At 51.5% G+C, this 25,005-nt stretch overlaps 5 protein-coding genes across 6 annotated transcripts; 2 read left to right on the top strand and 3 right to left on the bottom strand.

The window, feature by feature from the left end:
- Window positions 1–230: 230 nt before the first annotated feature.
- LOC128278143 (leucine-rich repeat-containing protein 57-like) lies at window positions 231–2,335 on the top strand. Its single transcript, XM_053016812.1, has 3 exons — window positions 231–659; window positions 721–1,369; window positions 1,526–2,335. The coding sequence occupies exons 1-3, from the start codon at window positions 311–313 to the stop codon at window positions 1,644–1,646; spliced, it is 1,119 nt and encodes a 372-aa protein (XP_052872772.1). The 5' UTR covers window positions 231–310; the 3' UTR covers window positions 1,647–2,335.
- A 127-nt stretch (window positions 2,336–2,462) lies between these two features.
- LOC128269452 (histone acetyltransferase KAT8-like) lies at window positions 2,463–4,354 on the top strand. Its single transcript, XM_053006916.1, has 2 exons — window positions 2,463–2,684; window positions 2,760–4,354. The coding sequence occupies exons 1-2, from the start codon at window positions 2,463–2,465 to the stop codon at window positions 4,200–4,202; spliced, it is 1,665 nt and encodes a 554-aa protein (XP_052862876.1). The 3' UTR covers window positions 4,203–4,354.
- Window positions 4,284–5,540, bottom strand: LOC128269453 (haloacid dehalogenase-like hydrolase domain-containing protein 2). Of its 2 annotated transcripts, none has more exons than XM_053006917.1 (4): window positions 5,470–5,540; window positions 5,234–5,356; window positions 4,649–5,174; window positions 4,284–4,583 (listed from the first exon to the last, which is right to left on the bottom strand). In XM_053006917.1, exons 2-4 carry the CDS (start codon window positions 5,323–5,325, stop codon window positions 4,401–4,403), a joined length of 801 nt encoding a protein of 266 aa, XP_052862877.1. In that variant the 5' UTR covers window positions 5,326–5,356; window positions 5,470–5,540; the 3' UTR covers window positions 4,284–4,400. The 2 variants fall into 2 exon arrangements, with proteins under 2 accessions (XP_052862877.1, XP_052862878.1); XM_053006918.1 differs by having other exon boundaries at window positions 5,421–5,493.
- Window positions 5,541–6,751: 1,211 nt separating this feature from the next.
- LOC128278783 (zinc finger protein 510-like) lies at window positions 6,752–7,476 on the bottom strand. Its single transcript, XM_053017511.1, has 3 exons — window positions 7,294–7,476; window positions 6,872–7,071; window positions 6,752–6,782 (listed from the first exon to the last, which is right to left on the bottom strand). Exons 1-3 carry the CDS (start codon window positions 7,474–7,476, stop codon window positions 6,752–6,754), a joined length of 414 nt encoding a protein of 137 aa, XP_052873471.1.
- A 4,729-nt stretch (window positions 7,477–12,205) lies between these two features.
- Window positions 12,206–17,152, bottom strand: LOC128278229 (uncharacterized). The gene is made up of 3 exons (XM_053016907.1): window positions 16,815–17,152; window positions 13,975–14,111; window positions 12,206–13,841 (listed from the first exon to the last, which is right to left on the bottom strand). Exons 1-3 carry the CDS (start codon window positions 16,911–16,913, stop codon window positions 13,730–13,732), a joined length of 348 nt encoding a protein of 115 aa, XP_052872867.1. The 5' UTR covers window positions 16,914–17,152; the 3' UTR covers window positions 12,206–13,729.
- Between the last annotated feature and the right edge of the window lie 7,853 nt (window positions 17,153–25,005).

Raw genomic sequence — 25,005 nt, forward strand, 5'->3', positions numbered from 1 at the left:
AACTCGTCGGCTGGCTGTGTGGCCGAATAAAAATAGCATCACCCTCCCCCGGTGGCTTGACCAATAGACACACCGCGCGCGCGGATCTGCTGCGAACGATCAGCATCGCGGTCTTCTTCTGTGTTCGTCGCTTCGCATTCCACGGCAGCGGGCAGTGCGCCAAACCCTCGATCGGCTCGGGCGAAACAAAAAGGTTTTCCATTTTTATTTTCACTCTCTCACGGTACGGGTACGGCACCCACAGCGGGCAGCGGCCAAAGGAGCTTTGGAACTCTGTGAAGTTGCGGTGCGATCGTGGGGTGAAAGTGCAATGGCGCAAAGTGGCTTCCGCAATGTGCTCCACCTGAGCTACCGCGACTATCGGGCCGTGCCGGAGGAGCTGCGCGAGTGTTCCGACGAGGTCGACGAGATTTACCTGAAGGAAAACTTGATCCGCTACTTTCCCGACTGGTTCTTCGTTGAGCTGGCCCACCTGCGCTTCCTCTGCCTTGCGGGAAACGTGATCGACACTCTGCCCGCCCAGCTCGGTGGCTTGCAGTGCCTGGAAACGTTGGACCTCTCGGACAACTCGCTGCAACAGTTACCGCCCTCGTTAGGGCAACTGAGGCGACTCACCAAACTACTGCTGAACGGCAACTGGCTACCAACCTTACCGTCCGGTAAGGTGGTTCTAGGGACTAGGGATACTACGGATGCCGCATTATCGTTCTGTTTCCGTAGAACTGGGACAGCTGCACAGGCTGGAGGTGTTGGAAGTGCGCAAAAACCGTCTGACGGCCGTCCCGGTCGCGATCGCCCGGTGCACTGCGCTGGAGGATCTCCTTCTGGACGATAACCCGACGCTGGTGTCCATCCCGACGCGGCTCTTCAGTCTTCCGCACCTGTGCTACGTATCGGCCGAGCGCTGTAATCTGTTCCAGCTGCCGTTCGCCATCAACACCACCAGTCTGCGGTTTGTGCTGCTGTTCAGCGGCAACCACAGCCTCACGTACTGCCCGCTGCAGCTGGAGCGCTTTACCCAGCCCGACTACGAGGCGCTCGAGGAGAGGCTGCGACGCATCCGGAACCCACCTTGCTACCGGCAAGTGCACTGTCCCTCGGTGCCCTTCCGACTTAACTTTCCCTCGGAGCTGGTTCGCCTCAGGGCGAGAGGTGATCCTCGACGGTGCGAGCCGCGATCGCTACTCGAACAGGCGCTTTGTGCTTGCAGCCGGGCCATGCCGGACGGCGCGGAAGAACAGGCGTTGGCGAAGGTGTCTCTGCCGCGGCATCTGGCCGACGGGTTGCTGGCCGGGCCCATCGCCCGTTGCTCCAGTGTGCCCTGCGCGCGGTCCCTTTTCACCGGAGCCGTTCTGGTGCTCGCCAAACGGTAAGTCACGTGGCGCCCGGTGGAGACGCCCGGTGCTCCACGCGCTCGGGGGGGGGGGGCGGCACAAGCAATCGAGGCACGCGACTCCTCGCCTCACAGAGCGTAAGCCATATTGAAGGCCGCGTTAAATTTTGCCATTTTTTTAAATTTCCATAGCAAAGGGTATGTCCGGAACTTCCCGCTCAGTGCGCTGTTCTGCTCCGCGCGGTGCGCCGATCGCTGGCATCAGTACAACGATACGTACGAGGAATTTCCGTGGACGTTGGCAGCGCCTTGACCTTACTCGCTCGGTGCACCTTCAGTCGGGATTGGAAAGGAAAGGATAACTCGGTCGAAACGCTTTCGACCCGTGGAGATGTTCGTCAGGACCAGCTTCTGAGGAGGCGGGCACGGAGTGCGGTTCGTGCTATCGGTCCGATGTCCCCTGGGCCGAGCAGGAACACGAGGGGCATAATAACGCTATGAATTGCACTGCCATACTTTCAAAACTGACCGGAGGCCGACGTAATCGATGCTGTTTTAAAGGGTCTGTTTGGTGCTGAGAGGCACGCGCAAGTGGTTTCTGTTTTTAAAAGCCCCAATTGCGATAGGGAATGATACCGGCACCACTGATAACAGATTACAGACAAGCTTTCGACTCGAAAGCTTCGCAGGGATTCCTGGTACACGCAACTGGAAGAGTAGATTAGTGAAACAATTTAACGCATTCTAGTTTTCTAAGAAACTGTTGTATTGCTGTAATTTTAAATAATAGTTATCAGATTTTGTTGGCACGTGAGGAAAGCGAACTCATAAAATTAATTACACACATTGCTGGCGTTTATTTCACACGAAATATTTCACCAATCGCAAATTCAATTTCCAAGTGCTGTCGGCGCGCAAACCCCAGCTAACTGGCAACACTGCTGTGCTGTCACTTTGCACGCAACTGACAGCATGAATGACAACGGAGAAAAAACAATAAAACCTAACCTCTAACCTAACGTTGTGGTTGTTTGAGTCGCAATTTTCGCCTTTTACACCGTAAATCAAGAGAAAAACCGAAAGCAGCGAGTGCGGAACGAGAAAATATCGCGTGCAAAGTGGTCGCGCGATGGTGGCGCAGAGATCACTCCGCGGCAACGCGGAAAGTGAGAAGGAAAACAAAGCAAGCGTCGGCGGTGGCGATGCGGCGTCGGTCGGTGGTGGCTCACCGCCCTCGGATGAGGTTTCAGCCGGCTCCAGACCAACGCGCAGTAAACCGTCCGATATGGCCGGTGCCGAGGCGGCTCGAAGTGTTGCCGCTTCACCGGACGCACCGGACGGAAGCAGTGATGTAAGTAGGGGCCCTTCCGCCCGTCCGAAAGGGGCTTATGATGCTGTGATGCTAACGTGTGAATGTGTTTTTCAGGGAATGAAGGAAGAAGAGGACGACAAGTTGTTGGTGATCGGAGATGATTATATGGTGCAGCGACAGGATGGATCCTGGCACCAGGCGCAACTCATCCAATCGCGCCAAAATCCGTGCGATCCGAAGCAACAGGAGTATTACATTCACTACGAGGGCCTGAATCGCCGGTTGGACCAGTGGGTGACACGGGACCGTATTTCGAGTGATCCGATGCCCGGTTCCAGTCCCACCGGAGACCGTGTGGTGGGGACTGGTGTGGCCGTAGGCACCGTACCACCCGTGGCGGTCGATGGAGGAGGGACGGCACGCAAAAGCCCTCTAGGAACATCCAGCACTCCGAACGCGAAAGATACGACGGTGGGAGTTACGGTCGCGGCGGCCAGATTGGGGTTGAAACCGAGTTCGAAGGAAGCGGCCAATTTGCTGCAACCGGCAGATGTTGCACTGTCCGCGGACGGTGATACGGATAGGAAGATTACGCGCAACCAGAAACGGAGACACGACGAGATCAATCATGTGCAAAAGACGTACGCCGACATGGATCCGACGACCGCGGCGCTCGAGAAGGAACACGAAGCCATCACGAAGGTGAAGTACATCGACAAGCTGCGCATCGGACGGTACGAGATCGACACGTGGTACTTTTCGCCGTACCCGGAGGAGTACGGCAAGGTGGGCACGATGTACGTGTGCGAGTACTGCCTGCGCTACATGCGGCTGGCCAAGACGTTGCGCGAGCACCGGGCCACCTGCACGCACCGGCAACCGCCGGGCAACGAGATCTACCGGAAGGGCACGATTTCGATCTTCGAGATCGATGGCAAAGACCATCGGTTCTACTGCCAGACGCTCTGCCTGATGGCGAAGCTGTTTCTCGACCACAAGACGCTCTACTACGACGTCGATCCGTTCTACTTCTACGTGCTGTGCGAGATCGACCGTGACGGGCAGCACATTGTGGGGTACTTTTCGAAGGAGAAAGAATCGCCCGAGGGCAACAATGTGGCGTGCATCCTGATCTTGCCACCGTACCAGCGGAAGGGCTACGGCAAGCTGTTGATTGCGTTCAGCTACGAGCTGTCACGGCGCGAAGGCATCATCGGGAGCCCGGAGAAGCCACTGTCGGATCTCGGGAAGCTTAGCTACCGGAGCTACTGGGCGTACACGTTGCTGAAGCTGATGAAGGACTACCGGACGACGACGATCAAGGAGCTGAGCGAACTGTCCAGCATCACGCAGGAGGACATTATCTACACGCTGCAGTCGATGAACATGGTCAAGTACTGGAAGGGTCAGCACGTGATCTGCGTCACGACGAAGGTCATCCAGGAGCATCTGCAGATGCCACAGTTTAAGAAACCGAAACTGATGGTTGAGCCGGCCTACCTTAAGTGGACACCCCAGAAGCGCAACATTCCCGTGAAGCAGGTGAAGAAGAACTAGGGGACGAAGCCGCTCTAGCGCTGCGCCATCTCGACACCACACTATCCCCTCGTCGGTCGTCGATTCGATTTGTGTCGTGCTTCAACATTACTTGTATTTTACGTTTAAACCACTGAACTGTCGCTTTAAATATAAATGTAACTTAAAAAATAGGCAACTAAAACAACTGTTTTGTGTTTTAAATAGAGAAAGCGCCCGTTACGGCCGTGCTGGCGGCTGTCCGTCGATTATGTGCTGTACGACGTCGCGAAACGTGGCGAAAATGCCACTCACCGCCGGTCGCTTATCGGCCGAGTGGCGTTCCGGTTGATACTTGCCCGTTTCCACGAGAAAGCCGCGCATGCCGATCTGCATCGCACCCAAACAGTCGTCGTTTGGATCCTGCGAAAGGAACATCGTTCGTTAGCATGGCTACCGTTAGGACCAACACAGTTGTGCCATCTTACATCGCCAATCATGACGCACTCGCCAACGGCTACACCTTCCGGTAGGGCGGAGCGAAAGAAATATTCATTTGGTTTACCGATACAAACGGGAGTGACGCCGCTGCTGTACGCTAGTCCCTTGACAAAGCAACCCGGTCCAAGGGCTATCCCATCCGCTGCCTTGTAATAGCGTCCTTCGTGGATGGCAACGAGCTGCGCGGCCCGAGTGCCCGGTGGTCGATGTAAAACGCGAAACGCTTCGTTCAATCGTTCGTAACAAAAGTGGCCCGGTGCCAGGCCAACGACGACGGAATCATGCGGAAGGTCCGGTTGCGGAGGCGGCATATCACCTCGGGCATCTTCGGTTAGCAGATAGTACGGGTTTAGGTGGTGCGTGCGGATGTAGTCGGAAGCGGCAGCCAGGGAACCGTAGATTTCTTCGCGTTCCAACTCGAATCCGATACGGCGCAATCGCGTGTACAGTGATCCCGCGCTTTCCTTCGTGGTGTTTGTCACAAATTTGACCCCCACACCGTGCTGACGGAGCCTGCGGAAGATCATTTCCGTGGTTAGTAAGGCACCGTGATAGACATACACGAGACAAACCTTTTGAGCGCTTCGACCGCACCATCCGTCGGTTGGTCATCGACGTGCAGCGTGCCACTGAGATCGATCAGTGCCATTTTAATCGGTTCCATCGCGGAACGGATCGGCGTTGGCGAGAAGTTTCTGCAACACAAAACGGGAAACTGATTACCGTGGCCCGGTGAAAAGTGAACAGTTTGATCAAAACATTCAGAACCCAATGTCTGACTGGCGATATTCGGAATTCACACTGTTACCGGTGATGGGAGGATTTTAGAAGCAAACTATTTCGCAGCGAGTGGACACCACGAATCGCCAATATCGGCGGCATTGCGTGATGTTTGCTCCTTCGACAATCTGCTGTCTTCTTGGTGAAACATTTCACACTGAAACTGGGGGAGCCACACGGAGCGTAAAAACTCGATTTGCAATAAATACTTTTTGACAAAATGTCCACTAAAGAGAATGGACATTGAATTGTGTGATTGAAATAAAAAAAAAGATTTCCTTTTCAAATAAAGCCCATCAAATAAAAATTGAGGAAATTGTGTGAGGGTTGTCGACGTGTGACCGCCTTCAATTGTGCCAACTGGTCGGAGCATTCTCCTGCTCCGTCTTACCACAGAGACGAGAAGGTTGCCGGGGGACCAGAAGGTTCTCCCGTACCGGGAGCAGCATTGAAACACGGAGTAATTCGTTTAGAAAAAAAAAACGCAGCGCTTCAAGTCTATTAAATTTATTGACGAACTTTTCAGATTGTTGGTGATTAGCACACTGTCGCAGGTTCTTGTTATGAACTTTCACATGTTTCTGCAAGTAATGTTTCGAACGAAACTTTTTACCACAAACTTTACATGGGAATGGCGTCTCACCGGTGTGCAAGCGGATGTGAATCTTTAGTTGATATCGATGTCCGAACTCTACTGAACAATGAGACACTAACGTTGGCCCTTGTCGTGAATTTTCATGTGGTTGTACAGGATGCTTGCCGCATGGAACGCTTTGCCGCAGACTTTACATTGGAATGGCTTTTCGCCGGTATGAGTTCGAATGTGATCCTTAAGAAGCTCTTTCCGTGCGAATTTACCAGTGCAATGTGGACATTGGTGTTGGTCCTTGTTATGAATTTTCATGTGGCTGTGCAGGATGCGTGCCGCATGGAACGTTTTACCACAGACTTTACACATGAATGGCTTTTCGCCGGTGTGAGTGCGGATGTGATCCTTAAGACGGGATCGCAGAGCGAATTTGGCAGAGCAATGAGGACACTGATGTTTGTCCTTGTCGTGAATTTTCATGTGGATGCACAGGTTGTTGGTCGCATGAAATGGTTTGCTGCAGACTTTACACATGAATGGCTTTTCGCCAGTGTGAGTGCGCATGTGGTTCTTAAGCTTGGATGTGTCTGGATACGTGGCCGAACACTGGAGGCACTGGTGTTTTTTCTTGTTTCTACGCACATTACGATTATCTTTGCAGCGCTGCATTGTAGACACTGAGAACTCTGCAGCGGCGATATCCTTTCGGGAACTTCGTCGCTTATTTGACCTCAACAGTCGCTGCTCGCCGACTACGGAGACACGTTGATTACCAGTGTGTTCTGATTGTTCTGCACCAGTAGCATCCATTTGATTCAATCTAGGGACTTCGGCGGCATACTTGGTACCCAAATTGTTGTGATCTGAAATTGATGCTGGGTTGTCAGGACCCGTGGTGGTCTTCCCTGCCATAGAAGCTTCTCCTTGGACATCGAAAGGATGGATTTGCATATGGGTACGCAGATTATTTGCCGAATAGAACCTTTTGCTGCACACTTTACACAAAAATGGCTTTTCGCCGGTATGAGTCCGAATGTGATCCTTAAGACGGGATTGCCGAGCGAATTTGGCAGAGCAATGAGGACACTGATGTTTGTCCTTGTCGTGAATTTTCATGTGGATGCACAGGTTGTTGGCCGCATGGAACGTTTTGCTACAAACTTTACACATGAATGGCTTTTCGCCGGTATGAGTCCGAATGTGGTCCTTAAGAAGGTATTGCCGTGGGAATTTACGAGGGCAATGAGGACATTGGCGTTGGACCTTGTCGTGAATTTTCATGTGGTAGCGCAGGTTGCTTGCCGCATGGAACGTTTTGCTACAGACTTTACACATGAATGGCTTTTCGCCGGTATGAGTACGGATGTGATCCTTAAGACGGTGTTGGTGTGCGAATTTGTCACGGCAATGAGGACACTGATGTTTGTCCTTGTCGTGAATTTTCATATGGATGCACAGGTTGCTTGCCGCATGGAACGTTTTGCTGCAGACTTTACACATGAATGGCTTTTCGCCGGTGTGAGTGCGGATGTGGTTCTTAAGCTTGGATGTGTCTGGATACGTGGCCGAACACTGGAGGCACTGGTGTTTTTTCTTGTTTCTACGCACATTACGATTATCTTTGCAGCGCTGCATTGTAGACACTGAGAACTCTGCAGCGGCGATATCCTTTCGGGAACTTCGTCGCTTATTTGACCTCAACAGTCGCTGCTCGCCGGCTACGGAGACACGTTGATTACCAGTGTGTTCTGATTGTTCTGCACCAGTAGCATCCATTTGATTCAATCTAGGGACTTCGGCGGCATACTTGGTACCCAAATTGTTGTGATCTGAAATTGATGCTGGGTTGTCAGGACCCGTGGTGGTCTTCCCTGCCATAGAAGCTTCTCCTTGGACATCGAAAGGATGGATTTGCATATGGGTACGCAGATTATTTGCCGAATAGAACCTTTTGCTGCACACTTTACACAAAAATGGCTTTTCGCCGGTATGAGTCCGAATGTGATCCTTAAGACGGGATTGCCGAGCGAATTTGGCAGAGCAATGAGGACACTGATGTTTGTCCTTGTCGTGAATTTTCATGTGGATGCACAGGTTGTTGGCCGCATGGAACGTTTTGCTACAGACTTTACACATGAATGGCTTTTCGCCGGTATGAGTCCGAATGTGGTCCTTAAGAAGGTATTGCCGTGGGAATTTACGAGGGCAATGAGGACATTGGCGTTGGACCTTGTCGTGAATTTTCATGTGGTAGCGCAGGTTGCTTGCCGCATGGAACGTTTTGCTACAGACTTTACACATGAATGGCTTTTCGCCGGTATGAGTACGGATGTGATCCTTAAGACGGTGTTGGTGTGCGAATTTGTCACGGCAATGAGGACACTGATGTTTGTCCTTGTCGTGAATTTTCATGTGGATGCACAGGTTGCTTGCCGCATGGAACGTTTTGCTGCAGACTTTACACATGAATGGCTTTTCGCCGGTGTGAGTGCGGATGTGGTTCTTAAGCTTGGATGTGTCTGGATACGTGGCCGAACACTGGAGGCACTGGTGTTTTTTCTTGTTTCTACGCACATTACGATTATCTTTGCAGCGCTGCATTGTAGACACTGAGAACTCTGCAGCGGCGATATCCTTTTGGGAACTTCGTCGCTTATTTGACCTCAACAGTCGCTGCTCGCCGGCTACGGAGACACGTTGATTACCAGTGTGTTCTGATTGTTCTGCACCAGTAGCATCCATTTGATTTAATTTAGAGCGTGCGGCGGCATACTTGGTACCCAAGTTGTTGTGATCTGAAACTGATGCTGGGTCGTCAGGACCCGTGTTGGTCTTCCCTGCAAGAGAAGCTTCTTCTTCGACATCGAATGGCTCCGTTTTGAGAATATTATGTTCATGTTTCAGATCAGTATCTGATGGCTGATCCTGCTGCTGGTCGTCCATTGGTTCACGTTTCAAAAGTGTTTCCAGCGATTCTTCCTCTGCCTCGAACAAATCGTCATGATGATTATAATCGTATGTAATGCTTATCTGTTGTAAATTAGAAACCGTTTGACTCGATTGATAATCCTCTTCCGAATCTTCCGCGGCAACCTCTGTTTTGACCACCAATTTAACGCCATCGGTTTGCTGCATTTCGTTGTTAGAATGCTCTGCATTTGTATCGGAACCGGCCAAATGGGTGGTGTCGGCTTCTTCCTTAAACCGTTCGATTCTTGCATTGTTCAGAATCCATATCGAGCGCAACTTATCATAAAAGTCGAACCGCGATTTGCAGGCCGAACACAAATACGTTGGATATTCTGGCAAAAGTTGCATCTGCAAAACGATGGGGAGCATGTAACGTTTCGAAAACATGAGAAAATTCATTATTAGTAGGGCATATTACCTGAACATTTGTACAGGAAAATACTTGTTGTAGCAAATATTCGCCTCTTTCGTCGGAAGAGACCGGCTCCAAAGTGCCATCAGCCGACAGGCAATTTCGACATCTAGGCGTGCTTCTAGAAAGAAATGCGCTATTATAAATATTTACTCTTGGTTATCGTCAACTTACTCGGCTGCAAATGCATCTTTATACGGCTTCGAAGATGCCATTTTGACTCCAACAGTTTTTTACAGAGAAACGTTTTTCCGCTTTGCGATCGTTTTCTGGACAAAGGTCGGCGTTTGACAGCTTCTTTGCGCCCCAAGAGAAAAGATAGTTACTTAATGATGCTGTGAGTTGCTAAATGCTGTCAATTTGGTCATTCGAACACAATAGTTCTCAACGGATGAGTAGAATTTAGCTGTTCCCGGCGCGGGTCGCCATGCCTCAGTTCATCCTCATTTCTCGACCAAATCCATCTAAAATACCAAATATGATCCCCTTCATTCCAACATTCCCGGATTCCAATAGGTTGTGGCCGGAATCGCACCAATTTTCAGCCAAATCGGTGGTTCTTGATCACAAATGTCGAATAAAAACCGTTGTTTTGTTTGTTAGTTGCAAAATAGTGATTTGATAAGGGTTATGAGATTATTATGATTAAGATTTATCAAACCCCGCCAATAATTTGTTTGAAAATGAGATTTTTTCAAAGCTTTTTAAATTCTTTTCTACATCACATTGTAGCGCGCCGAACGCTCATCCATAGGGCAATGATGTACTTTGGCAAGAACGTTCTGTTTTCCTACTGCAGATGTTTTAAAACGAAAAGTAATGATCGTTTAATAGCTGCGTCACTGCCCGTGCACGCATCGTCTACGAAATCGTCTTCGGAGTGAAATTGTATAGCTAAGTGTTTCTTATCTCGCGTGCCTCCTATCGATTGAAGGAACTCGTCGCGCGGCCAGACTCGTACGCTGCCGCCATCAGCTACGGCCCTAATCTAAGACACAGTAAACGTGACGGAAACGTGTCTCTAATCAACACGCCGTGCAGCTGCTCAGCTGCCCAACTGAGCCAGGGTTTCGTTACTCCATCCCCCGCTAATCGGGCTCCGTCGTCGGTCCGCGTCCATATCACGTGATGATACGCGGGGCCCCAAACAATTGTGGTCGGTTTTTCGGGGGTTTCACCGCTGATAATTCATTTCCAGAGCCGCCGGAGGCTGTTTTCGACGTATGTGGCACTAATTGAGTGCGTTATTGCGTCGTTCGAGGGCAAAGCGATACGAAGAACCTCCATTACCGGGATCATCCACCCAAGGGATCAAGGGAAGCACACCCGGCTTGGGAGATCCCTCAAACCGGATAGCCCGGAACTGCGACGCAATCCGGAATGTGATCATGGAGTTGTGGCGTGATGTGGACCAGTGTTCTCGGGTGCTCCGGCTTTTTTTGTTGTAATGCGGTATTGCGCTAGACGAAAGTTTATTTACCTAACACTAAGCAACATCAGCAGCCGCCGGATGCTGCGCTGCTGCTGATAATTCGAAGCAGTCGCTTATCAGCTGATACCTTCCACGCCCGTCATCGCGTAGCGGCCCGCGAGCGAATTTCTTGAATGAAAAGAAATCGGCGATCACCGGCGGAGACGAAAACAACCAATTGGTGGATCGTCTTAATATACTAACAGGTTATCAATCAGGGGAATGCTTTCTGCCTGACTATGCATTGAGTGATTACGTATTTAGAAGTGGAAAAAAAACTGCAGTCAATAACCTGTTTCATAAATATGGTCAATAGAGGCGGTAAGAGGAGCCCCGTTTTTTGGGTATCCGTTTTAGCGTAAGTTCGAGTCATCTCATTTCATCATCATTCCCGCTGCCAGACAGCTGAACTTTGGCCATCTGGCCGTAGCTGGAAGTGTATGTACGTCAATGAAATAGTGAGCTGATAGCGATGAACATGACCAGCAGAAGAAAAGAAATTTCACAACATAATGACCGATAACGTCGGCTGGCCGTTTGCTATGACACTCGTGTCTAAGCGACCTGTCCATCACTCGTCGCGGTGAGCATAATTCTGATAATGCGTATGCGGTTTTTATTAAAACGGTGCCGATCCGCCTATGCTGGGGTGCTGGGGTGAACTACGTTTTGAGCTAAGCCGCGCCACTAACAGCCGCTAATATGTTTGAGGTCCGAGGCCTTCGTACCAGACATTGATCGCTTGATGGTCGGCCATTAACCGCAGGATCGCGGGAGAATTGAGTCATCGTCAAGGCCTGTTATGCTGTGCTGCTGCACTATACGGGTCATCAATCGCGTGGTTCTAATCGCCACAATTCGTTCGCTTCCCAAGAACAATCTGCTACTGGCTGCCGTGGCCGGCTGCCAGTCTGCAGATCGTCGACGATGCGAGAGCATCGTGTCAAGGTTACCGCCTTTTATGACTCAGCACCGTAGTGTGGCGTAGTAATGCTGGGCAACCAAGTAGCATTTCCAGAGTACGCTACGTAACGGAATCAGGCCGGCCGGAAATTTTCCAGCAACAAGTGCTGTGCGTAAATGGGCGCCGGCCGTGATTAGGCACGTTCTGGGAGATTAGAGGAGCGGTAGAAAAACAAGTCTACAAACAAGGAAGTGAGTTTATATATTAAATCACACACCACCGGTTAATCACAAAGTTGTCCCTTCCGAAGGCTAATGGGTTGAATTTTTAACGAGGTAACTTTTTTTTTGTTTCGAACTTCGGATCTTCGATTCACACCATCACACGATCTCGCTGGCAGTTTCAATTTATTACGCATTATTTATTTCCAGTTCAAGAACCATTGATATCTGTCAACTACAGGACTGCGCCCTGGCTCCAAACACCTTATGGTAAGATTATTAGCTCTGGGCCGTTCGATAGGCGTACAATCAGAGACGTCCACAGAAGACACCGGAACTAGTACAGGTTGAATGAAGGAGAAGGGTTTGTGTGTCTGCTGAATACTGTATGTAGTGAGAGGGTTTGTGCGTTGCGGTAAAGCTTTTCCGTTACACCGAGAAACAGAAATTGACATTGTAAAACCTGTAGGCTGTGTAATTGTAGCGTTTTTAGGACAACATTCAGTTTTCGTGCTTTATCATTGGGTCCGATCGTTTTTCTTTTCGAGCTGATTTTTCTTTCCCTATTTACCGCCGCTTAACCACTAACAGTTTGCACTTTGTAAAACTATGCACTGCCTTAAGTACGAAAGCTAAACTAGTAAAACAAATAGAAGCATTAGGACCAATTCTAAGGGGCTCTTGGTGGTCTTAGCGCAGAGGGTGCGCGCGTACGTGTCGGAAGCCAGCTTTCCAGACCACGTGCACGATCACCAATTTACATGCTAACACTACCTAACCTAGGGGCAAGCGAAAAAGGCGGCTCCGATCCCGGGCCGATGAGTTAAGCGGCCCAAAAGGTCTGCAGAAAGCAGTGCTTACGAACTAGGATACATCTCTAACAGGAATCATCATACTGCCCCACTGGCCACTGTTTGCGGAGAGGATTCGCGCGGAGAGGTCAGATTAAATCCATTCGTTCGCTTTTTTATCGTCCATCTACTGCGGACCCTTTCTGTGTGCGTTGACTGATGGGAGGCTGCGGCCAGTTTGGCACCTTTCCTTATGGCGGAACTATGAGAGGTTTAAGGAAATCGTTCGAAACGAATCGTACCATCAGCTACGGGGCTACCTTGTGTGCTTAACACCGAGACAGCATCAATATGACGTCGTCCAGTACAGAGCGAGAGAGGAATAGAGAGAGAGAGACGTTGCTGACTGTTTCGGCTAAACGGCTAAACCAACAGAATGATCGTTTTGATGTCGATGGGGACGATGGGGACCTAATTATATAAGAACAGTGCTTGCTCTCGTGTAAAGCATCGTTTCGCGCAGCATATCAGATATGCTGCAACCGAAACGGGAACGTTAATAAAAAACAAGAAACAATAAGCAAATATAAATATACGTGTGTTTGTGTGTGTGTGTGTGTTTTGCGTTTTAAATATTACTCCGTCCGACCGAGTTTTGCGCGCACTGTGATCCAGTTTTCCGCGACATCATAATAATAGTGTCCACACCGGGAGGCGAGTGCTTACCTTCGCTACATGCTCTTAGAGTATTTGTTTTCCGGCACGATTTGTTTTTTATCTGTTCTCGTATAGCAATACGCATAATGTGTGGGGTGGAGTTAGTTTTCAATAGTTTTTAAAAATTACAACTGTACACCCTCCGTAGTGGGGGTGGTTTCGACGGTGGCGCGTTAATTACAACCCGGAGGCGCTGCCGCTCGCGGTAGTTGATCAGGACTCGGGAGTCGACTTTTTATCCCCTTCTCGACAGCGGTACACAAAGGTGCTGGTCGAGATGTCGTCGTCCGTTCGGATGCACACCTGCGTTTTGGGACACTCGCAACTAGTGATGGGAAACGGAACAGGATAGAAAGGTGACGCAGATAAGTAATGGTGCCGTAGAGAGCGTGTTTGGTGAGAAATTCGACTCCCTAAGGTGGGACGACAAATACTACTTCCCGCTGCAAACTACTTACGTGTTTTGTACGAATTTCTCTATCTTACGGGTGTAGGGCGTGTAGATGGCCCAACCGCAGGGTGAATTGCTTTCACACTTTTTGTCGATCATATCGAACGTTTCGTTGACAACGGATCGCTCTGCCCGGGACAGAACCTGGAAGCATACAGACAAAGGACAGACAAGTTGAGTCTACGTAGGCGTTGATTGTAACGAACTAATGAGGATGCGTAAAGTGAATCACAATTCTGAAATGCTTGAAGCCCGCCACAATTGTCCTGTGGAAAAGGTGATGTTCACGGCACGTCGATCCCGTGGCTCGCTATCGCCCCACTCCTAATCCAACTGTAAACATGACAACAACGATTCGGTTCGCCTGTTATTCATTGAAACCGCGCCGTTTGCTGCGATCGAGCCCCGATGACGCACATTGTGCAGTTGGCAGCGGTTTGTACAGGATCGCTGGCGAGATTATGCTTCAAACGTCATAAGGGCTACCAAGATACATCGCCGCGGTCCCATGTTGAGGATGCACCCACCCGACCACAGCCGAATAAGGGCGGTATAAGGCGCAGAAACTCGCACAGGTATCAATCGTATGGTGTGCGTTACTCCAATTAAAGTCGTACGCACGTCCTGGCTCGTGAGGGGTTTCGTTTTTTTTGTCTCTGTGCCCAGACCCAGACAAGCCCACCCAGATATGCTTATGTGACAACTTTTACCGGCGCTTTTACGCGCTTCCTTGCGCTGGGGTCATCAATTTTCAAGCGTCTGACGGCAGAATTGGTTTGAGCATCAAATTTACGCCACCATCGTACCTTATCGTACCACACGACACCGCTGCTAGGTATCATTATGGAAATGAGGTAGTCTCGGCGTGGCGTGTGGCATCTATCAGCCCGAACTTGGTGGCGCCTTTCTTCGCGGTTTTCTGTTTCTGTAGATGAACTTTGCAGTTGAACACTCGAGACAGCTCGTAATGCGGTGCCACGGAAGGGGTATGATTTTATGGACAAATGTGAAATTGAAAAACACTTTTAGGTCGTTTTATTGAAGCTGCCCGAATGGAAGGAATTAAAGCCAGCGTGACCGTGTGCCTAACTTTATTTCCGGCAGTGTGTGTGCGGGTCGCGACATGGGCGCGCGCCAACGATCGTTGTAAACAAGCTCTACGCTTTATGAATGGATGAGTATGAGAGCTGATAGGAGCTGACTCGCTTCGCTTGACAGGCTCTGCGCCACAATCTTGGATCAACCGTTACGGTAGATTACAAGTCGGGCCCGAGGAGGCCCGTTCGATGCCGAAGCGGAAAATTTGTTTTCTTCGCCGACCGAACGAACCGAAGCGAGCCACAGGTTTGTGCCACAGGCTGGGAACGAATTTTAAACTCTTAATTAAAAACAAAGTCTTTAATCGCAAGCAGTCTTTGTTGGTTATTCAATTGATTACAGTTCTTTCTTTCAATAGAACTTTGTTATAATTTCTACCATTGGCAAGGGGGCATAATTCGGCGAACACCGGCAGCGCGCAGAAGTTGGCATTCCCAGAAGGTGGGTCCGCTCTTTTTGTCTCTCTCTCTCTGTTGTGCTTCTTCGAAGGGCCCGCAAGGGCCTACCCGTCGTAAGCCTAATGAATTAGGTTTGACTTGTTAATGAGCTGCGGAAGGTTTATCTTCGCCCTGCCTGAGAAAGTTTGTTTTCCATCACATCAATCAGAGCGCCGAGAGGTGATTTTCCATTCTGCTGCCCGGTGCGGCCGCCCGGAGGGCGACCTGAACGGCAACGGGGAAAATTATCATCTTCGAAGATTTGTCCCGCCCGCCCGGCCCTATGCTATTAGTTGGTGTCCCTCATTAGCAGGTCTGGACGTACCCGGTGGCGACATCTTTGCACGAGCATACCACACAAAGAGCACACATTAAAAGACGGCCAAAGCCGCGTTAAAGAGGCCTATGTTTAAGCCGGTGGTAATGGAAGCCTAAACGGAGGGAGGTAAGTGGAACGCTGCCGGTGCTCCAGGAAGGGGTCAACGCTCAGCGCGCTCGCGCGCGTCAATACTGGCCCCGGGTTGCATCAGACCCGGAGCGGTGGAGTCAGTCAGTCACTGTGCACAGGAGGTTATAGTTTAAGATTGCACTTTTTTCTGTGCAACCAACCGTTTGTCCGCCACCTAGTTTCGACCTGCTCCTATCGTAAGGGTGGAGGAGAGCGTTATGTGCAGAGTGCACACAAACACAGCACAGGGGGCTTGGCCCGTGGCGCATCTGGATTTTCGGGAGTTCCATCATATGCGGGTCCGGCCCAATTTAGCAATTGTGGTTCCCTATTACATAAACCAATTTGCTACCGAAAAACCGGTGGCGGTGCAGTGGCAGTTCCCGTTCCCGTCCTGCCCGGCCCGGTCCGCCCGAAATTTCTTGGCGCGATCGCCCCCGGGTTCCCTTCCTCTACACCGTTGCATATGCGTTTTCGATCCCTTAGGGGCCCATTTTGGGCCGCTTTTCACCCCACACATCCCAAGATGTTGGTCGACCGCAACATTGGTGCTTGTGGTGTTGCGTGGCCCATTAGCGGCGGGCGGTGGGGACCCAGTAATGCGGGCCGGATTCCGTCAGGGGGATGGAGAGCATGGCGGGCGGCCGAAAGAAGCGTGGTTTGTTTTGGTCGGACGAATTGGATCATCGTGAAGGTCAGACAAATCGGACCGCGCATATTGTGGCCGCGCTGAGCCAGCGCGCGGTTATTGCGTTGGATCCAAAGTCAAGAACATGCCGCGGGAAGATACACGAAACGTTCGCCTTCGGTTCGGCCCTTCCGCTGGGTGGAAGAGAGTTTTGCCTGTGGGTGTGGGGCACTTACTTGCAGGGAAATGGACGCTTGCCGGGACACGTGCACGACGCTCAGTACAAACAGGGCCACCAGCAGGACGGCGCTGAACGATCTTACATGGCTGGCCATTTTTTTAACAGAATGCTACACGGCCTCGCTTCCTCACTTGCTGTATGTTGGGACGCACCAATTCAGCAGAGTGTTCGAGAAATTGGAACTTTTTTGGCGCTAAAACTTTCACGACACTACTGCGATCACTTGCCACTGAGCCGATCGATCCGGGACGTTTGTTCGTGGCGGGCGGTGAGCGGACGGTGATAGATCGCCACGGGGGCTTCAACTGATACAAGGGACTGGGACCAACGGGATTCCACGCCAACAAACACTGCGAAAACAAGGTTCGACTGATCTCGGCCGAGTGCGGAGAGTGAATATGTTCGCCGTTGCCGTTGGCCCTACAATTTATTCGAATGAGCGCCCGTTGGTCCGGCGGCGGCCCGAACCGCGGTTCTCAACCACGAACGCAACGCACGCACTTTCGTGATTCGCTCTCTTTCTGCCCCGTCCGGTTCAACGTCGTCTGCTGTCTCTGTTGCGCCCTTATACGCGGTATACGGACATACACAAATACAAACGCCAAGTTATGCTCGCTCGCTCGATCCACAGCGTCATGCATGCGCCATCTCGCTCGCTCGCTTCCTGCGAGGAGTTCATCGGTGAGCGCTTCGGGGTTGAGAAAATTAAATCGCACGAAGCGGGAACTCATTTTCACGCTTTCGTTTGGATGAACGTGAAAAAATAGATCTTCGAAACGAACCTATACGAAGGGCGCAGGATTTTGGGTTCGTGAACCCGCAAGGATATGTGAGAATGTGCGTGAGAATGTGTGTGGTCCGGAGAAAAGGTGCAAGCATGCATTCACATTCGCAGCAGGGGCGAAGCATTTCTCCGGGCCGAAAGGAAACCGAAAAAAGGATCGACGCCCGACGGATCGTCACGTGCTCGGCCGCACGTGTGTTCGCCGCCGCCCGGTTCCTTCGCATCCCGTCTTTGTCACCCCTCCGAGGAGCGACTGCGATGGAGACCGTTGGTGGATTGCACTTTTGGAAAGCAGATGCATCGACCCCGTGCTGAACAGATTTCGTTAGTTGTCTCCGTGCGGGGTGCAAATCCTGTAGACGATTAGTTTATAACGACTATTTTTTAAAAATGTAAACTCACATTTGTGCCTAAATCCGCAAACATTCCCTTTAGAGGACTCCAGCCCGACTGCACTTTAGATAGCGCGTTGGGGCTGTTTATATAGCGCCGCAATGAAGTGTTCGTTATCAGCTCTCAAAATCCAGAAACCTCCTCCACTCACACCAATGCTGGCCTGTGCAGTGTTTTAGAGGGGCAAATTTTGAACTCAATCTGTATAGTGTCGTGCCTATTTCATCAACCAGTAGTCCTTAGTCTTAGAGGCCAGCTAGTAATTAGCAGGAAGAACACACAGGCACCCGAGCAAGCGAAAGGAACCCACAGAGCGTAACAAATATCTCTGCCAGCGCGAGAATAAAAGCAGCCGATTTACGCGCCCATTAGTTCGCGGACGTATTAATGATTCGTGCGTTTGTTTTGCTGCGTGTTTTGCGCGTCACTCACGCACCGGCCACCTGGCCGGCCCCCCCTCAGAGGCAGCATTAACCTTTAGCTTCCGCCGAGCGTGTCGGGAATTGAACCCATCGAATCGTTACTTTTTTCTTCATCGTTCGTTTCTTTCCCGTTTCGTTTCGTTCGACCACCCGGGATCGGGATCGCGATGCAAATTGATATTTGAATTTATATCTTTGTTTACGCCATGAATTTTCTTCCGGCGGCGCGGCCCGGCCCAGCCCGGCCACTTGCTTATGTTGCCTGTTGCGTGTGTGTGTGTGTGTATGTTGCTGATGCGAGATGCTGGACGTGCGTGACTCACAGTGCGCGCGACATAACGACGCGATTGACGCGTTTTTGGCGCAAACGGTGGACTTTTAACCGTCGGTCGATGATCGACCGAAACTGCGTACCCGCTGCCGGAGCTGCCGCGCAGGGTCGCCCTCAGCCCGCGGGTCAAGTTGGGCCCGTCGGGATGCGATCGATCGGGTGGTCGGTGGGCACGCGCAGTTTAATGCGCAGTAACATCAATTAACCGTACCAAACGTCGTGTCGTGCGAGATCGAACGATCGGTGTCTTTAAACTTGTTTACATTGTTAAAGTGCGACACGTTTCCCGTGCCGTGCCGTGCCGTGAGGATCTCCTCGTAAACACAGATGGGGAAGGAAATTCCTGTGGTGTGATCGTGTTTCGCTACGACACACGCGGCGCAGCGGTGTGGACTTCTGGACCCCTTCAACGCCCTGGACAGTCCCTGCTCGGTATCGACTTTTGGGCGGGCGTCCGAATTTCCCGCGACAATCAAATCAATTGCCGATTTGCCTTTTTGTTTGTGGCCACATTCCACGGCCGCCACCACCGGCACCGCAGTTCCGGCAGCAGGCGTGCGGCCACGCTGATGGGTTGATTGAATTATGTCATCCGATGGTGATGCTTCGGCCGTTGATTGAACTCTATGCTTATGCTGCTGCTCCCAATTGAGCACCCGGGGCCGGCTGGCCGCCGCGTTGTGTGTGCCTTCAAATGCGCCTCGGAGGGATTTTGGAAACCACGGAAACCGCGGTACCCGATCGAATGCGGTGGTTTCGGGTGAGAAAAGCAAACCCGGGAAGGTTTAAGGAATGAAAAAGGGAGTTAAGCCAATTAAACGGCCGTGTTTACCGTGCCAAACACACACACATATCTTCCAACCGGACCGACCGAAGCCCTGCCAGGAACCCGGTCGGCCGGCCAGCCGGCCGGCGGGTGGATTTTAAATGGGAAAGATGGCGCACCCGGGCACTTCGGTTTATGAGGTCCGGTTGTGTGCGGCTTCTATCCGGTGCGAACCGACGCCGTCGTCGATGGCGGCGGCGACGGGGGAAAGGAAAACTCATTCGTTCCGGCAACGGGCAGTTAAATTTTAACGCTCCGTAATGAGCTCACCACCGGCACCGGTCGGGCTTGGGATGTGACGGGATGGACGGGTTGCCAAGGGACTTTTCACTTAACGGCCGCGCGGTTCCAATGTGCATTTCGCTAGTTCCACTAATTCTGCTTTCTGCTGTCGCTGCTGCTGCTGCTGCTGCTGCTGCTACTGGCTGGTGCCGCAGGATTTACATCATAATTATGCTCATTTGTGGCGAATGTTTTACGACCGCAACCGCGAGTGATGACGTCTGACCGGATCGAACGGATCGCGTCTTTTTCTGTTCCTTCGTTTCGCGCTGCGATTCCTTGAAGGGCTGCACTTTGCACAGTCAGGCAGCGAGGAGTGGGAAGAAATAATGATAAAATTCGTTATGTTTACGATGATGATGATGATGATGTTGATGTACCAGACACCGAAACGATGCAGTTCAATTTAAGGGAGGAAGCAGCGAACTGGCAATAAAAAAGGGGCGAATCGTTAGCGAGCCATCGCGTGGATCGCGTAAACCTTTAAAGGCGACTCGCTAATGTGGGGCAACTGCAGCAGCAGCAAAGCAAATACTCGGTATATCATCACAAACCCGAAACCCGTCCATAAAAAGCGGTCCGTAGTTTGGTGTGTATTATTAGCCGACCATTTTAGTGTATATTAAATACCCAAACCACCATCACTTACTAGCTTACCCAATTTAGTCCAAAACCGAAGTTTACGAAAGTTTCGCGCGCAATTGCGACCGCGAGTGAACGCCGCATCCGTTAGCGGTTCATCCGGGACGAGTGAACGACGCGCATGAGTTACTCAGGTCGGGCCCCGAAAAAGCACCGTGGTATGCGCCAACCGTTGGCATCCTTTTTTGGCAGCTACACCGGGACCTTCTTCCGCCGGCAGGACAGCCGGCCGGGAGCAAGTGGGCCACGGTGCAAGCACGTGCACCCAGGCGGATGATGCAACAGCACAGTTCCGGTTGTCATGCATCGGCTTTCTAAACGAGCGCCCTAGCCGTTCGACCCGAAGACACCAGACCCAAGGAAAAGTAACGAAATTCCCGCTACAACGGAGCCGATGCCGATGTTGGAAGGGTACCAACTTTATACCGGCGACCGAGCAAACACATTGGCCTCTGATAGGGTCGGGTCTTGCGGGTAGATCGTCTTTACCTGCGGAGCTGCGGTGTCCCGGGCTCGGCATACAGACATTCATTCACAAGCCCCAGACTCGGGTGCAAAGGGTGCGCCACGGTCGGCTGCACCGGCTGATGCAACCTGGGCCCGGACTTGGGTCACTATCACAAAACCACGCTGACGCTCGCGGTCTCAGGACCTTGCCCAGGTTATTACACCGTGGCGGCAAAATTCGGTTGTGGCGGCGAATAGCATGATCATTCACGATCGCAGCTCCCACTAGAGTAACAGGGAAAAACACCACGTGGGAGTTTCGGTGCGTGAAAAGTCGCGTTCTGCGCCGTGTCTGCCTGGCTGACATGTCTGAATGCGCAGGGGTCGATAAAAATAGTCATCCGTCGATCGTCCGTCGCCCGTCGGGGATCGTTAAACGGTGATCTTGACGCGTGGACCCTCAAGTAGGGCACATTCTTGACGAGCGCTGCGTGCAGATGTTTGGTCGAAACCGACTCGGAGAGACAATGATAACATATGGGTGGCCAAAGACGCTCGAACCGTTGAGATCGGCGTCCTTCGTTCGGGTTGGGTCCGGTCGAGACGGGGTTGGAGTTCCTGGAACGAGCAGGGTATTCCTGGTAGGAATTGTGGGAAGATGGCAAAAGCACCGATGGATTTTTTTTTCTAGTCCAGCGTCCCGCTTCCAGGAAGTCGCCCCGACCCCGTACCTGCCACCTATCAGACGTCCGGCGTCCTGGGGTGTGGAAAAGTACTGGACTTTCGCGGACGCCCGGAGCCGGACCCGACCGAAGAAGCGGTTTTCAATCATCATAAAAGACCAGCCTTCTGCTTTCCGTTCCCCCGGCCCGACCGGGACGATCGGACCATGCGCAACTCGGGCGCCGATTGGTCCGGTCCGGCAGTAGGCACCGGGCGGCTACCGAGCGGCAGGCGCTGAAAGGTAGGGTCATTTTACGCATTTACGATTGCCGACCGCCGACCACCGACCACCAAACAACAGGTAACGACAGGGAGTCGATCCTGTCGGCACGTTTATGAGGTATAGGGTTTGGCTCGCAACATTCTCGAGGGTCGGGTCCTGAGATCTTCGACAGCCTCGGCGGAGCTCTTCCGGGCCTGGTCTGGGCTTGACAGGCGTCACAAACGTGGTGCGTTCTGTAGCTGAACTTTTCAATGAATTCTGATGACTCACCAGCGGCTCAACGGGCGAGTTGAGGAACTGATTCCGTTGACCTAGCCAAGTAGAAGATTCCAGAACCGATAACTTCCGGCACGCTATAGGGAACGACGGTTTTGAAAACATCCAACCACGACAGTCGCTGGACACGCTGACGACCTCGATTAGTAGTGGCTCACACGACCAACCCACTCGTGACGCACCGCGGCTGTTTTCTTTTCGCCAGAACTGCGACTAAAATACCGGTTCCCTAGGAAGCGCTCTAGTTGGCGGCGTATAGCGACGACACAGTTGCCACAAGTTTTACACACAGGGCCCCGCAGGCCGGCAAACGTCCGGTGACTATCGCGTGATCGGAGGCCTGTCCGCCGGCACCGACCAATGGCGGTGGACCAATTATATTGGGCCACAACTCAGCATGCGTCGGACAACGACACACTTGCGGGGTCGACCGTCTTGATTACACCTTCGGCGCACCCTGAACTTGTTGTTTTGAACCACAGCCAGTCAGGGCGGGGATTTACAATCGGAAAACGTCATTTTAATGCGTCGCGCTTCAGGCTGGAATCGCCGCGAAAGGCGCAAACTGCAGTCTGTTTTGACGGTCTCGGTTCGATTGTGTTTTGGTCGGTCTCGATCGCAAGGCCACAGGTCCTCTCCATTCTTGAACGCGATCCTCCGGATCAGATAAGGTACTGTGCGAGCGAGTGCTGTTCTGCGTCATTGCGGGGTCTGAGAGCTGTGCCAGATTCGAAGCAAGGAAAAATAGTCGTTGAACCCTATTGAACGCTGGCTCCGGTTTTCGGAACGTTCGATCGGCAGGATGTAATCTCAACATCAAAGGCATCGATTGTGGCAGATAAGTGTAAGGCTTGGGTTGGGTTACGCAATTGAAGGCTGGCGCGGAAAACACGACTCTTGGCGAAGCGGTTGTTTTGGGACGCGATTTTGGACGGGAGCCCGATCGGTGACGTGGAGTCCAGATCAGAAGACAAACCTGGCCTGGCTGGGGTCGAGGGTAAAACACAGTGGCTCCTCCGAATGGCCGTACAGCGTCGGCCGGACCTCCCAATTAAAAAAGATCAAGTAGTGCTGGCGATCTCCCATCTTGAACTTGATCGCGTTGACCTGTGGCATGTGGCACCGTTGTGCATCGGGGCGCATAGAGCGGCCCTTCCTGCCCTGGCGGACAGCGCGATCCTCCGGCAGGGCCGCAGCAGACGACTTAGAAAGCGCACCAATTGGATGAATTGGACAAAGGGAAACGCGATGTGCGCTACGTGCGCGCCCGGATCCGACCGATGGCCGGCCGATGGGCGGCCGATCGATTGACCGCGGGAGACAAACTGTCGTCAGTGTTCTGCCACCCTTCCACGCTTCGCCGTCGTCCCTGCGGTGTGAACCGGACCGTACCGGCCTCGCAATGCCGCCAATTGGCGATGCGCATCGCGTGATCGATTCATCATCTGACACGGCGATACGGCGAGACGCTGCATCGCGATGCTGCGATGCTGGCGGTGCCGGCGACGGCGGCGGTGTTTGAGCTAGGTTTACTCGGGTTGGGGTGACTTCATCGGCCAAGTGCCGTGGCCGGGTGCCAGTGGACCGTGGCTGCGCAGACAACGCGGCGCTAGCTGGGAACCAACCTACTGGCAAATTCTCTCGATCGCGCGAATGGGTAGTCAAGTGGCAGTTAACGGCAATTATGCGGTGCAACGTGTCATCGATTGTGGCGTCGAATACGTAACAGAACGCAGCCTCTCCGATCATAGTTCCAGAGATGCTGTGCGGGATGCTTCGTATTTATCGAAAGATTTTCGACGGCGCTACCATTACAAATCAGAGCAGAACCAGCACCGGTTTGGGGGGTTGATTAACTTATTACAGCTTTATTTTTCCACATCCACAACGGTCCTGTGTTCGGAGTCGTCGATTATATGTTCACACACACACACACACAAACACGTGTTTCTTTTGGAATTGGTCTTTCCCATTGGAACGACGCGCCTTCCGTTTCACATCCTGCCTTGGTTTGGAATATGTATAGGTTGTTTGCTGCTGCTGCTGCTCGTTAGTGGATCTGTTTTCCATATTATGTGTTGCATTTATTGTTAAGTTTTCCACGCGATATTCGCGATCCTGTCTGTTGCCTTTCGTTTCTAGTTTTGCTCTAACTTATACGTGGCTTCTTATGCTTCTGTTCGAGCTGCAAGGTTATCTGCTGCAATCTTTTTGGTAACAGCGGTGTTCCAGTTGTATAGCGACTTTACCTATATCCTTTTCAGCTTGAATCAGATCATTTAGTGTCCCACCTTCGGAAGCACCCTTTTCCGTGTAACGGCTACGGACCATTTGCTGTTGCGCCATTTGGTGCCTGTGCGCTAGGAGTTTTTCCGGCTCGGTTTGCTTTCCTATTTCAACAACTCTCTACCATCTATGGTTTCGATATGTCGGTACAGTTTGTTGTCGATGTGAGTAGAAAAGTCGTCGTCTATGCGTTGAGTTAATGCAACATGCGGATTTTGATGTTGCCTATTTGTATCGCTTCATTCGATTAACAGAAATCGGTTATGTTAAGTTCCATTCTCCTCAATCGTAGACTGATATTTTGCAACCTTCGCTTCGAGCATACAGTTCGTTTACATGGAAATCGTTTAAATTTCGTCGGCGCATTAAATAAACCACAACCTGGTAAATGACAGAGAGGATACTTTATTTGTTTCCGTTTCGTTTTATGCTCCCAGTTTTTGGGGGAGATGAAATGAATGATTTAAGAAAAACAAATGCCACATTCTTGCGGTTTTCGACTACATTTCTTTTCCTGTTAATTTATCAGTTTCAAAGATCGGCTATGAGTG

Source organism: Anopheles cruzii, chromosome 2 (genome assembly GCF_943734635.1).
Source record: "Anopheles cruzii chromosome 2, idAnoCruzAS_RS32_06, whole genome shotgun sequence".
NCBI classification, from domain to species: Eukaryota; Metazoa; Arthropoda; class Insecta; order Diptera; family Culicidae; genus Anopheles; species Anopheles cruzii.

Coding starts and splice junctions, on each gene's coding strand:
- LOC128278143 (XM_053016812.1), top strand. CDS start 311: ATGGCGCAAAGTGGCTTCCGCAATGTGCTCCACCTGAGCTACCGCGAC. Junction 660..720: donor GCTACCAACCTTACCGTCCG/GTAAGGTGGTTC, acceptor CTGTTTCCGTAG/AACTGGGACAGCTGCACAGG. Junction 1,370..1,525: donor GTTCTGGTGCTCGCCAAACG/GTAAGTCACGTG, acceptor AAATTTCCATAG/CAAAGGGTATGTCCGGAACT.
- LOC128269452 (XM_053006916.1), top strand. CDS start 2,463: ATGGTGGCGCAGAGATCACTCCGCGGCAACGCGGAAAGTGAGAAGGAA. Junction 2,685..2,759: donor CACCGGACGGAAGCAGTGAT/GTAAGTAGGGGC, acceptor TGTGTTTTTCAG/GGAATGAAGGAAGAAGAGGA.
- LOC128269453 (XM_053006917.1), bottom strand. CDS start 5,325: ATGGAACCGATTAAAATGGCACTGATCGATCTCAGTGGCACGCTGCAC. Junction 5,175..5,233: donor GCGGTCGAAGCGCTCAAAAG/GTTTGTCTCGTG, acceptor GATCTTCCGCAG/GCTCCGTCAGCACGGTGTGG. Junction 4,584..4,648: donor AGTGCGTCATGATTGGCGAT/GTAAGATGGCAC, acceptor TTCCTTTCGCAG/GATCCAAACGACGACTGTTT.
- LOC128278783 (XM_053017511.1), bottom strand. CDS start 7,476: ATGAAAATTCACGACAAGGACAAACATCAGTGTCCTCATTGCCGTGAC. Junction 7,072..7,293: donor ACATGAAAATTCACGACAAG/GTCCAACGCCAA, acceptor TCCCGTCTTAAG/GATCACATTCGGACTCATAC. Junction 6,783..6,871: donor CACAACAATTTGGGTACCAA/GTATGCCGCCGA, acceptor GTGTCTCCGTAG/TCGGCGAGCAGCGACTGTTG.
- LOC128278229 (XM_053016907.1), bottom strand. CDS start 16,913: ATGGCCAGCCATGTAAGATCGTTCAGCGCCGTCCTGCTGGTGGCCCTG. Junction 14,112..16,814: donor AAGCGTCCATTTCCCTGCAA/GTAAGTGCCCCA, acceptor GTATGCTTCCAG/GTTCTGTCCCGGGCAGAGCG. Junction 13,842..13,974: donor GAGAAATTCGTACAAAACAC/GTAAGTAGTTTG, acceptor TCCCATCACTAG/TTGCGAGTGTCCCAAAACGC.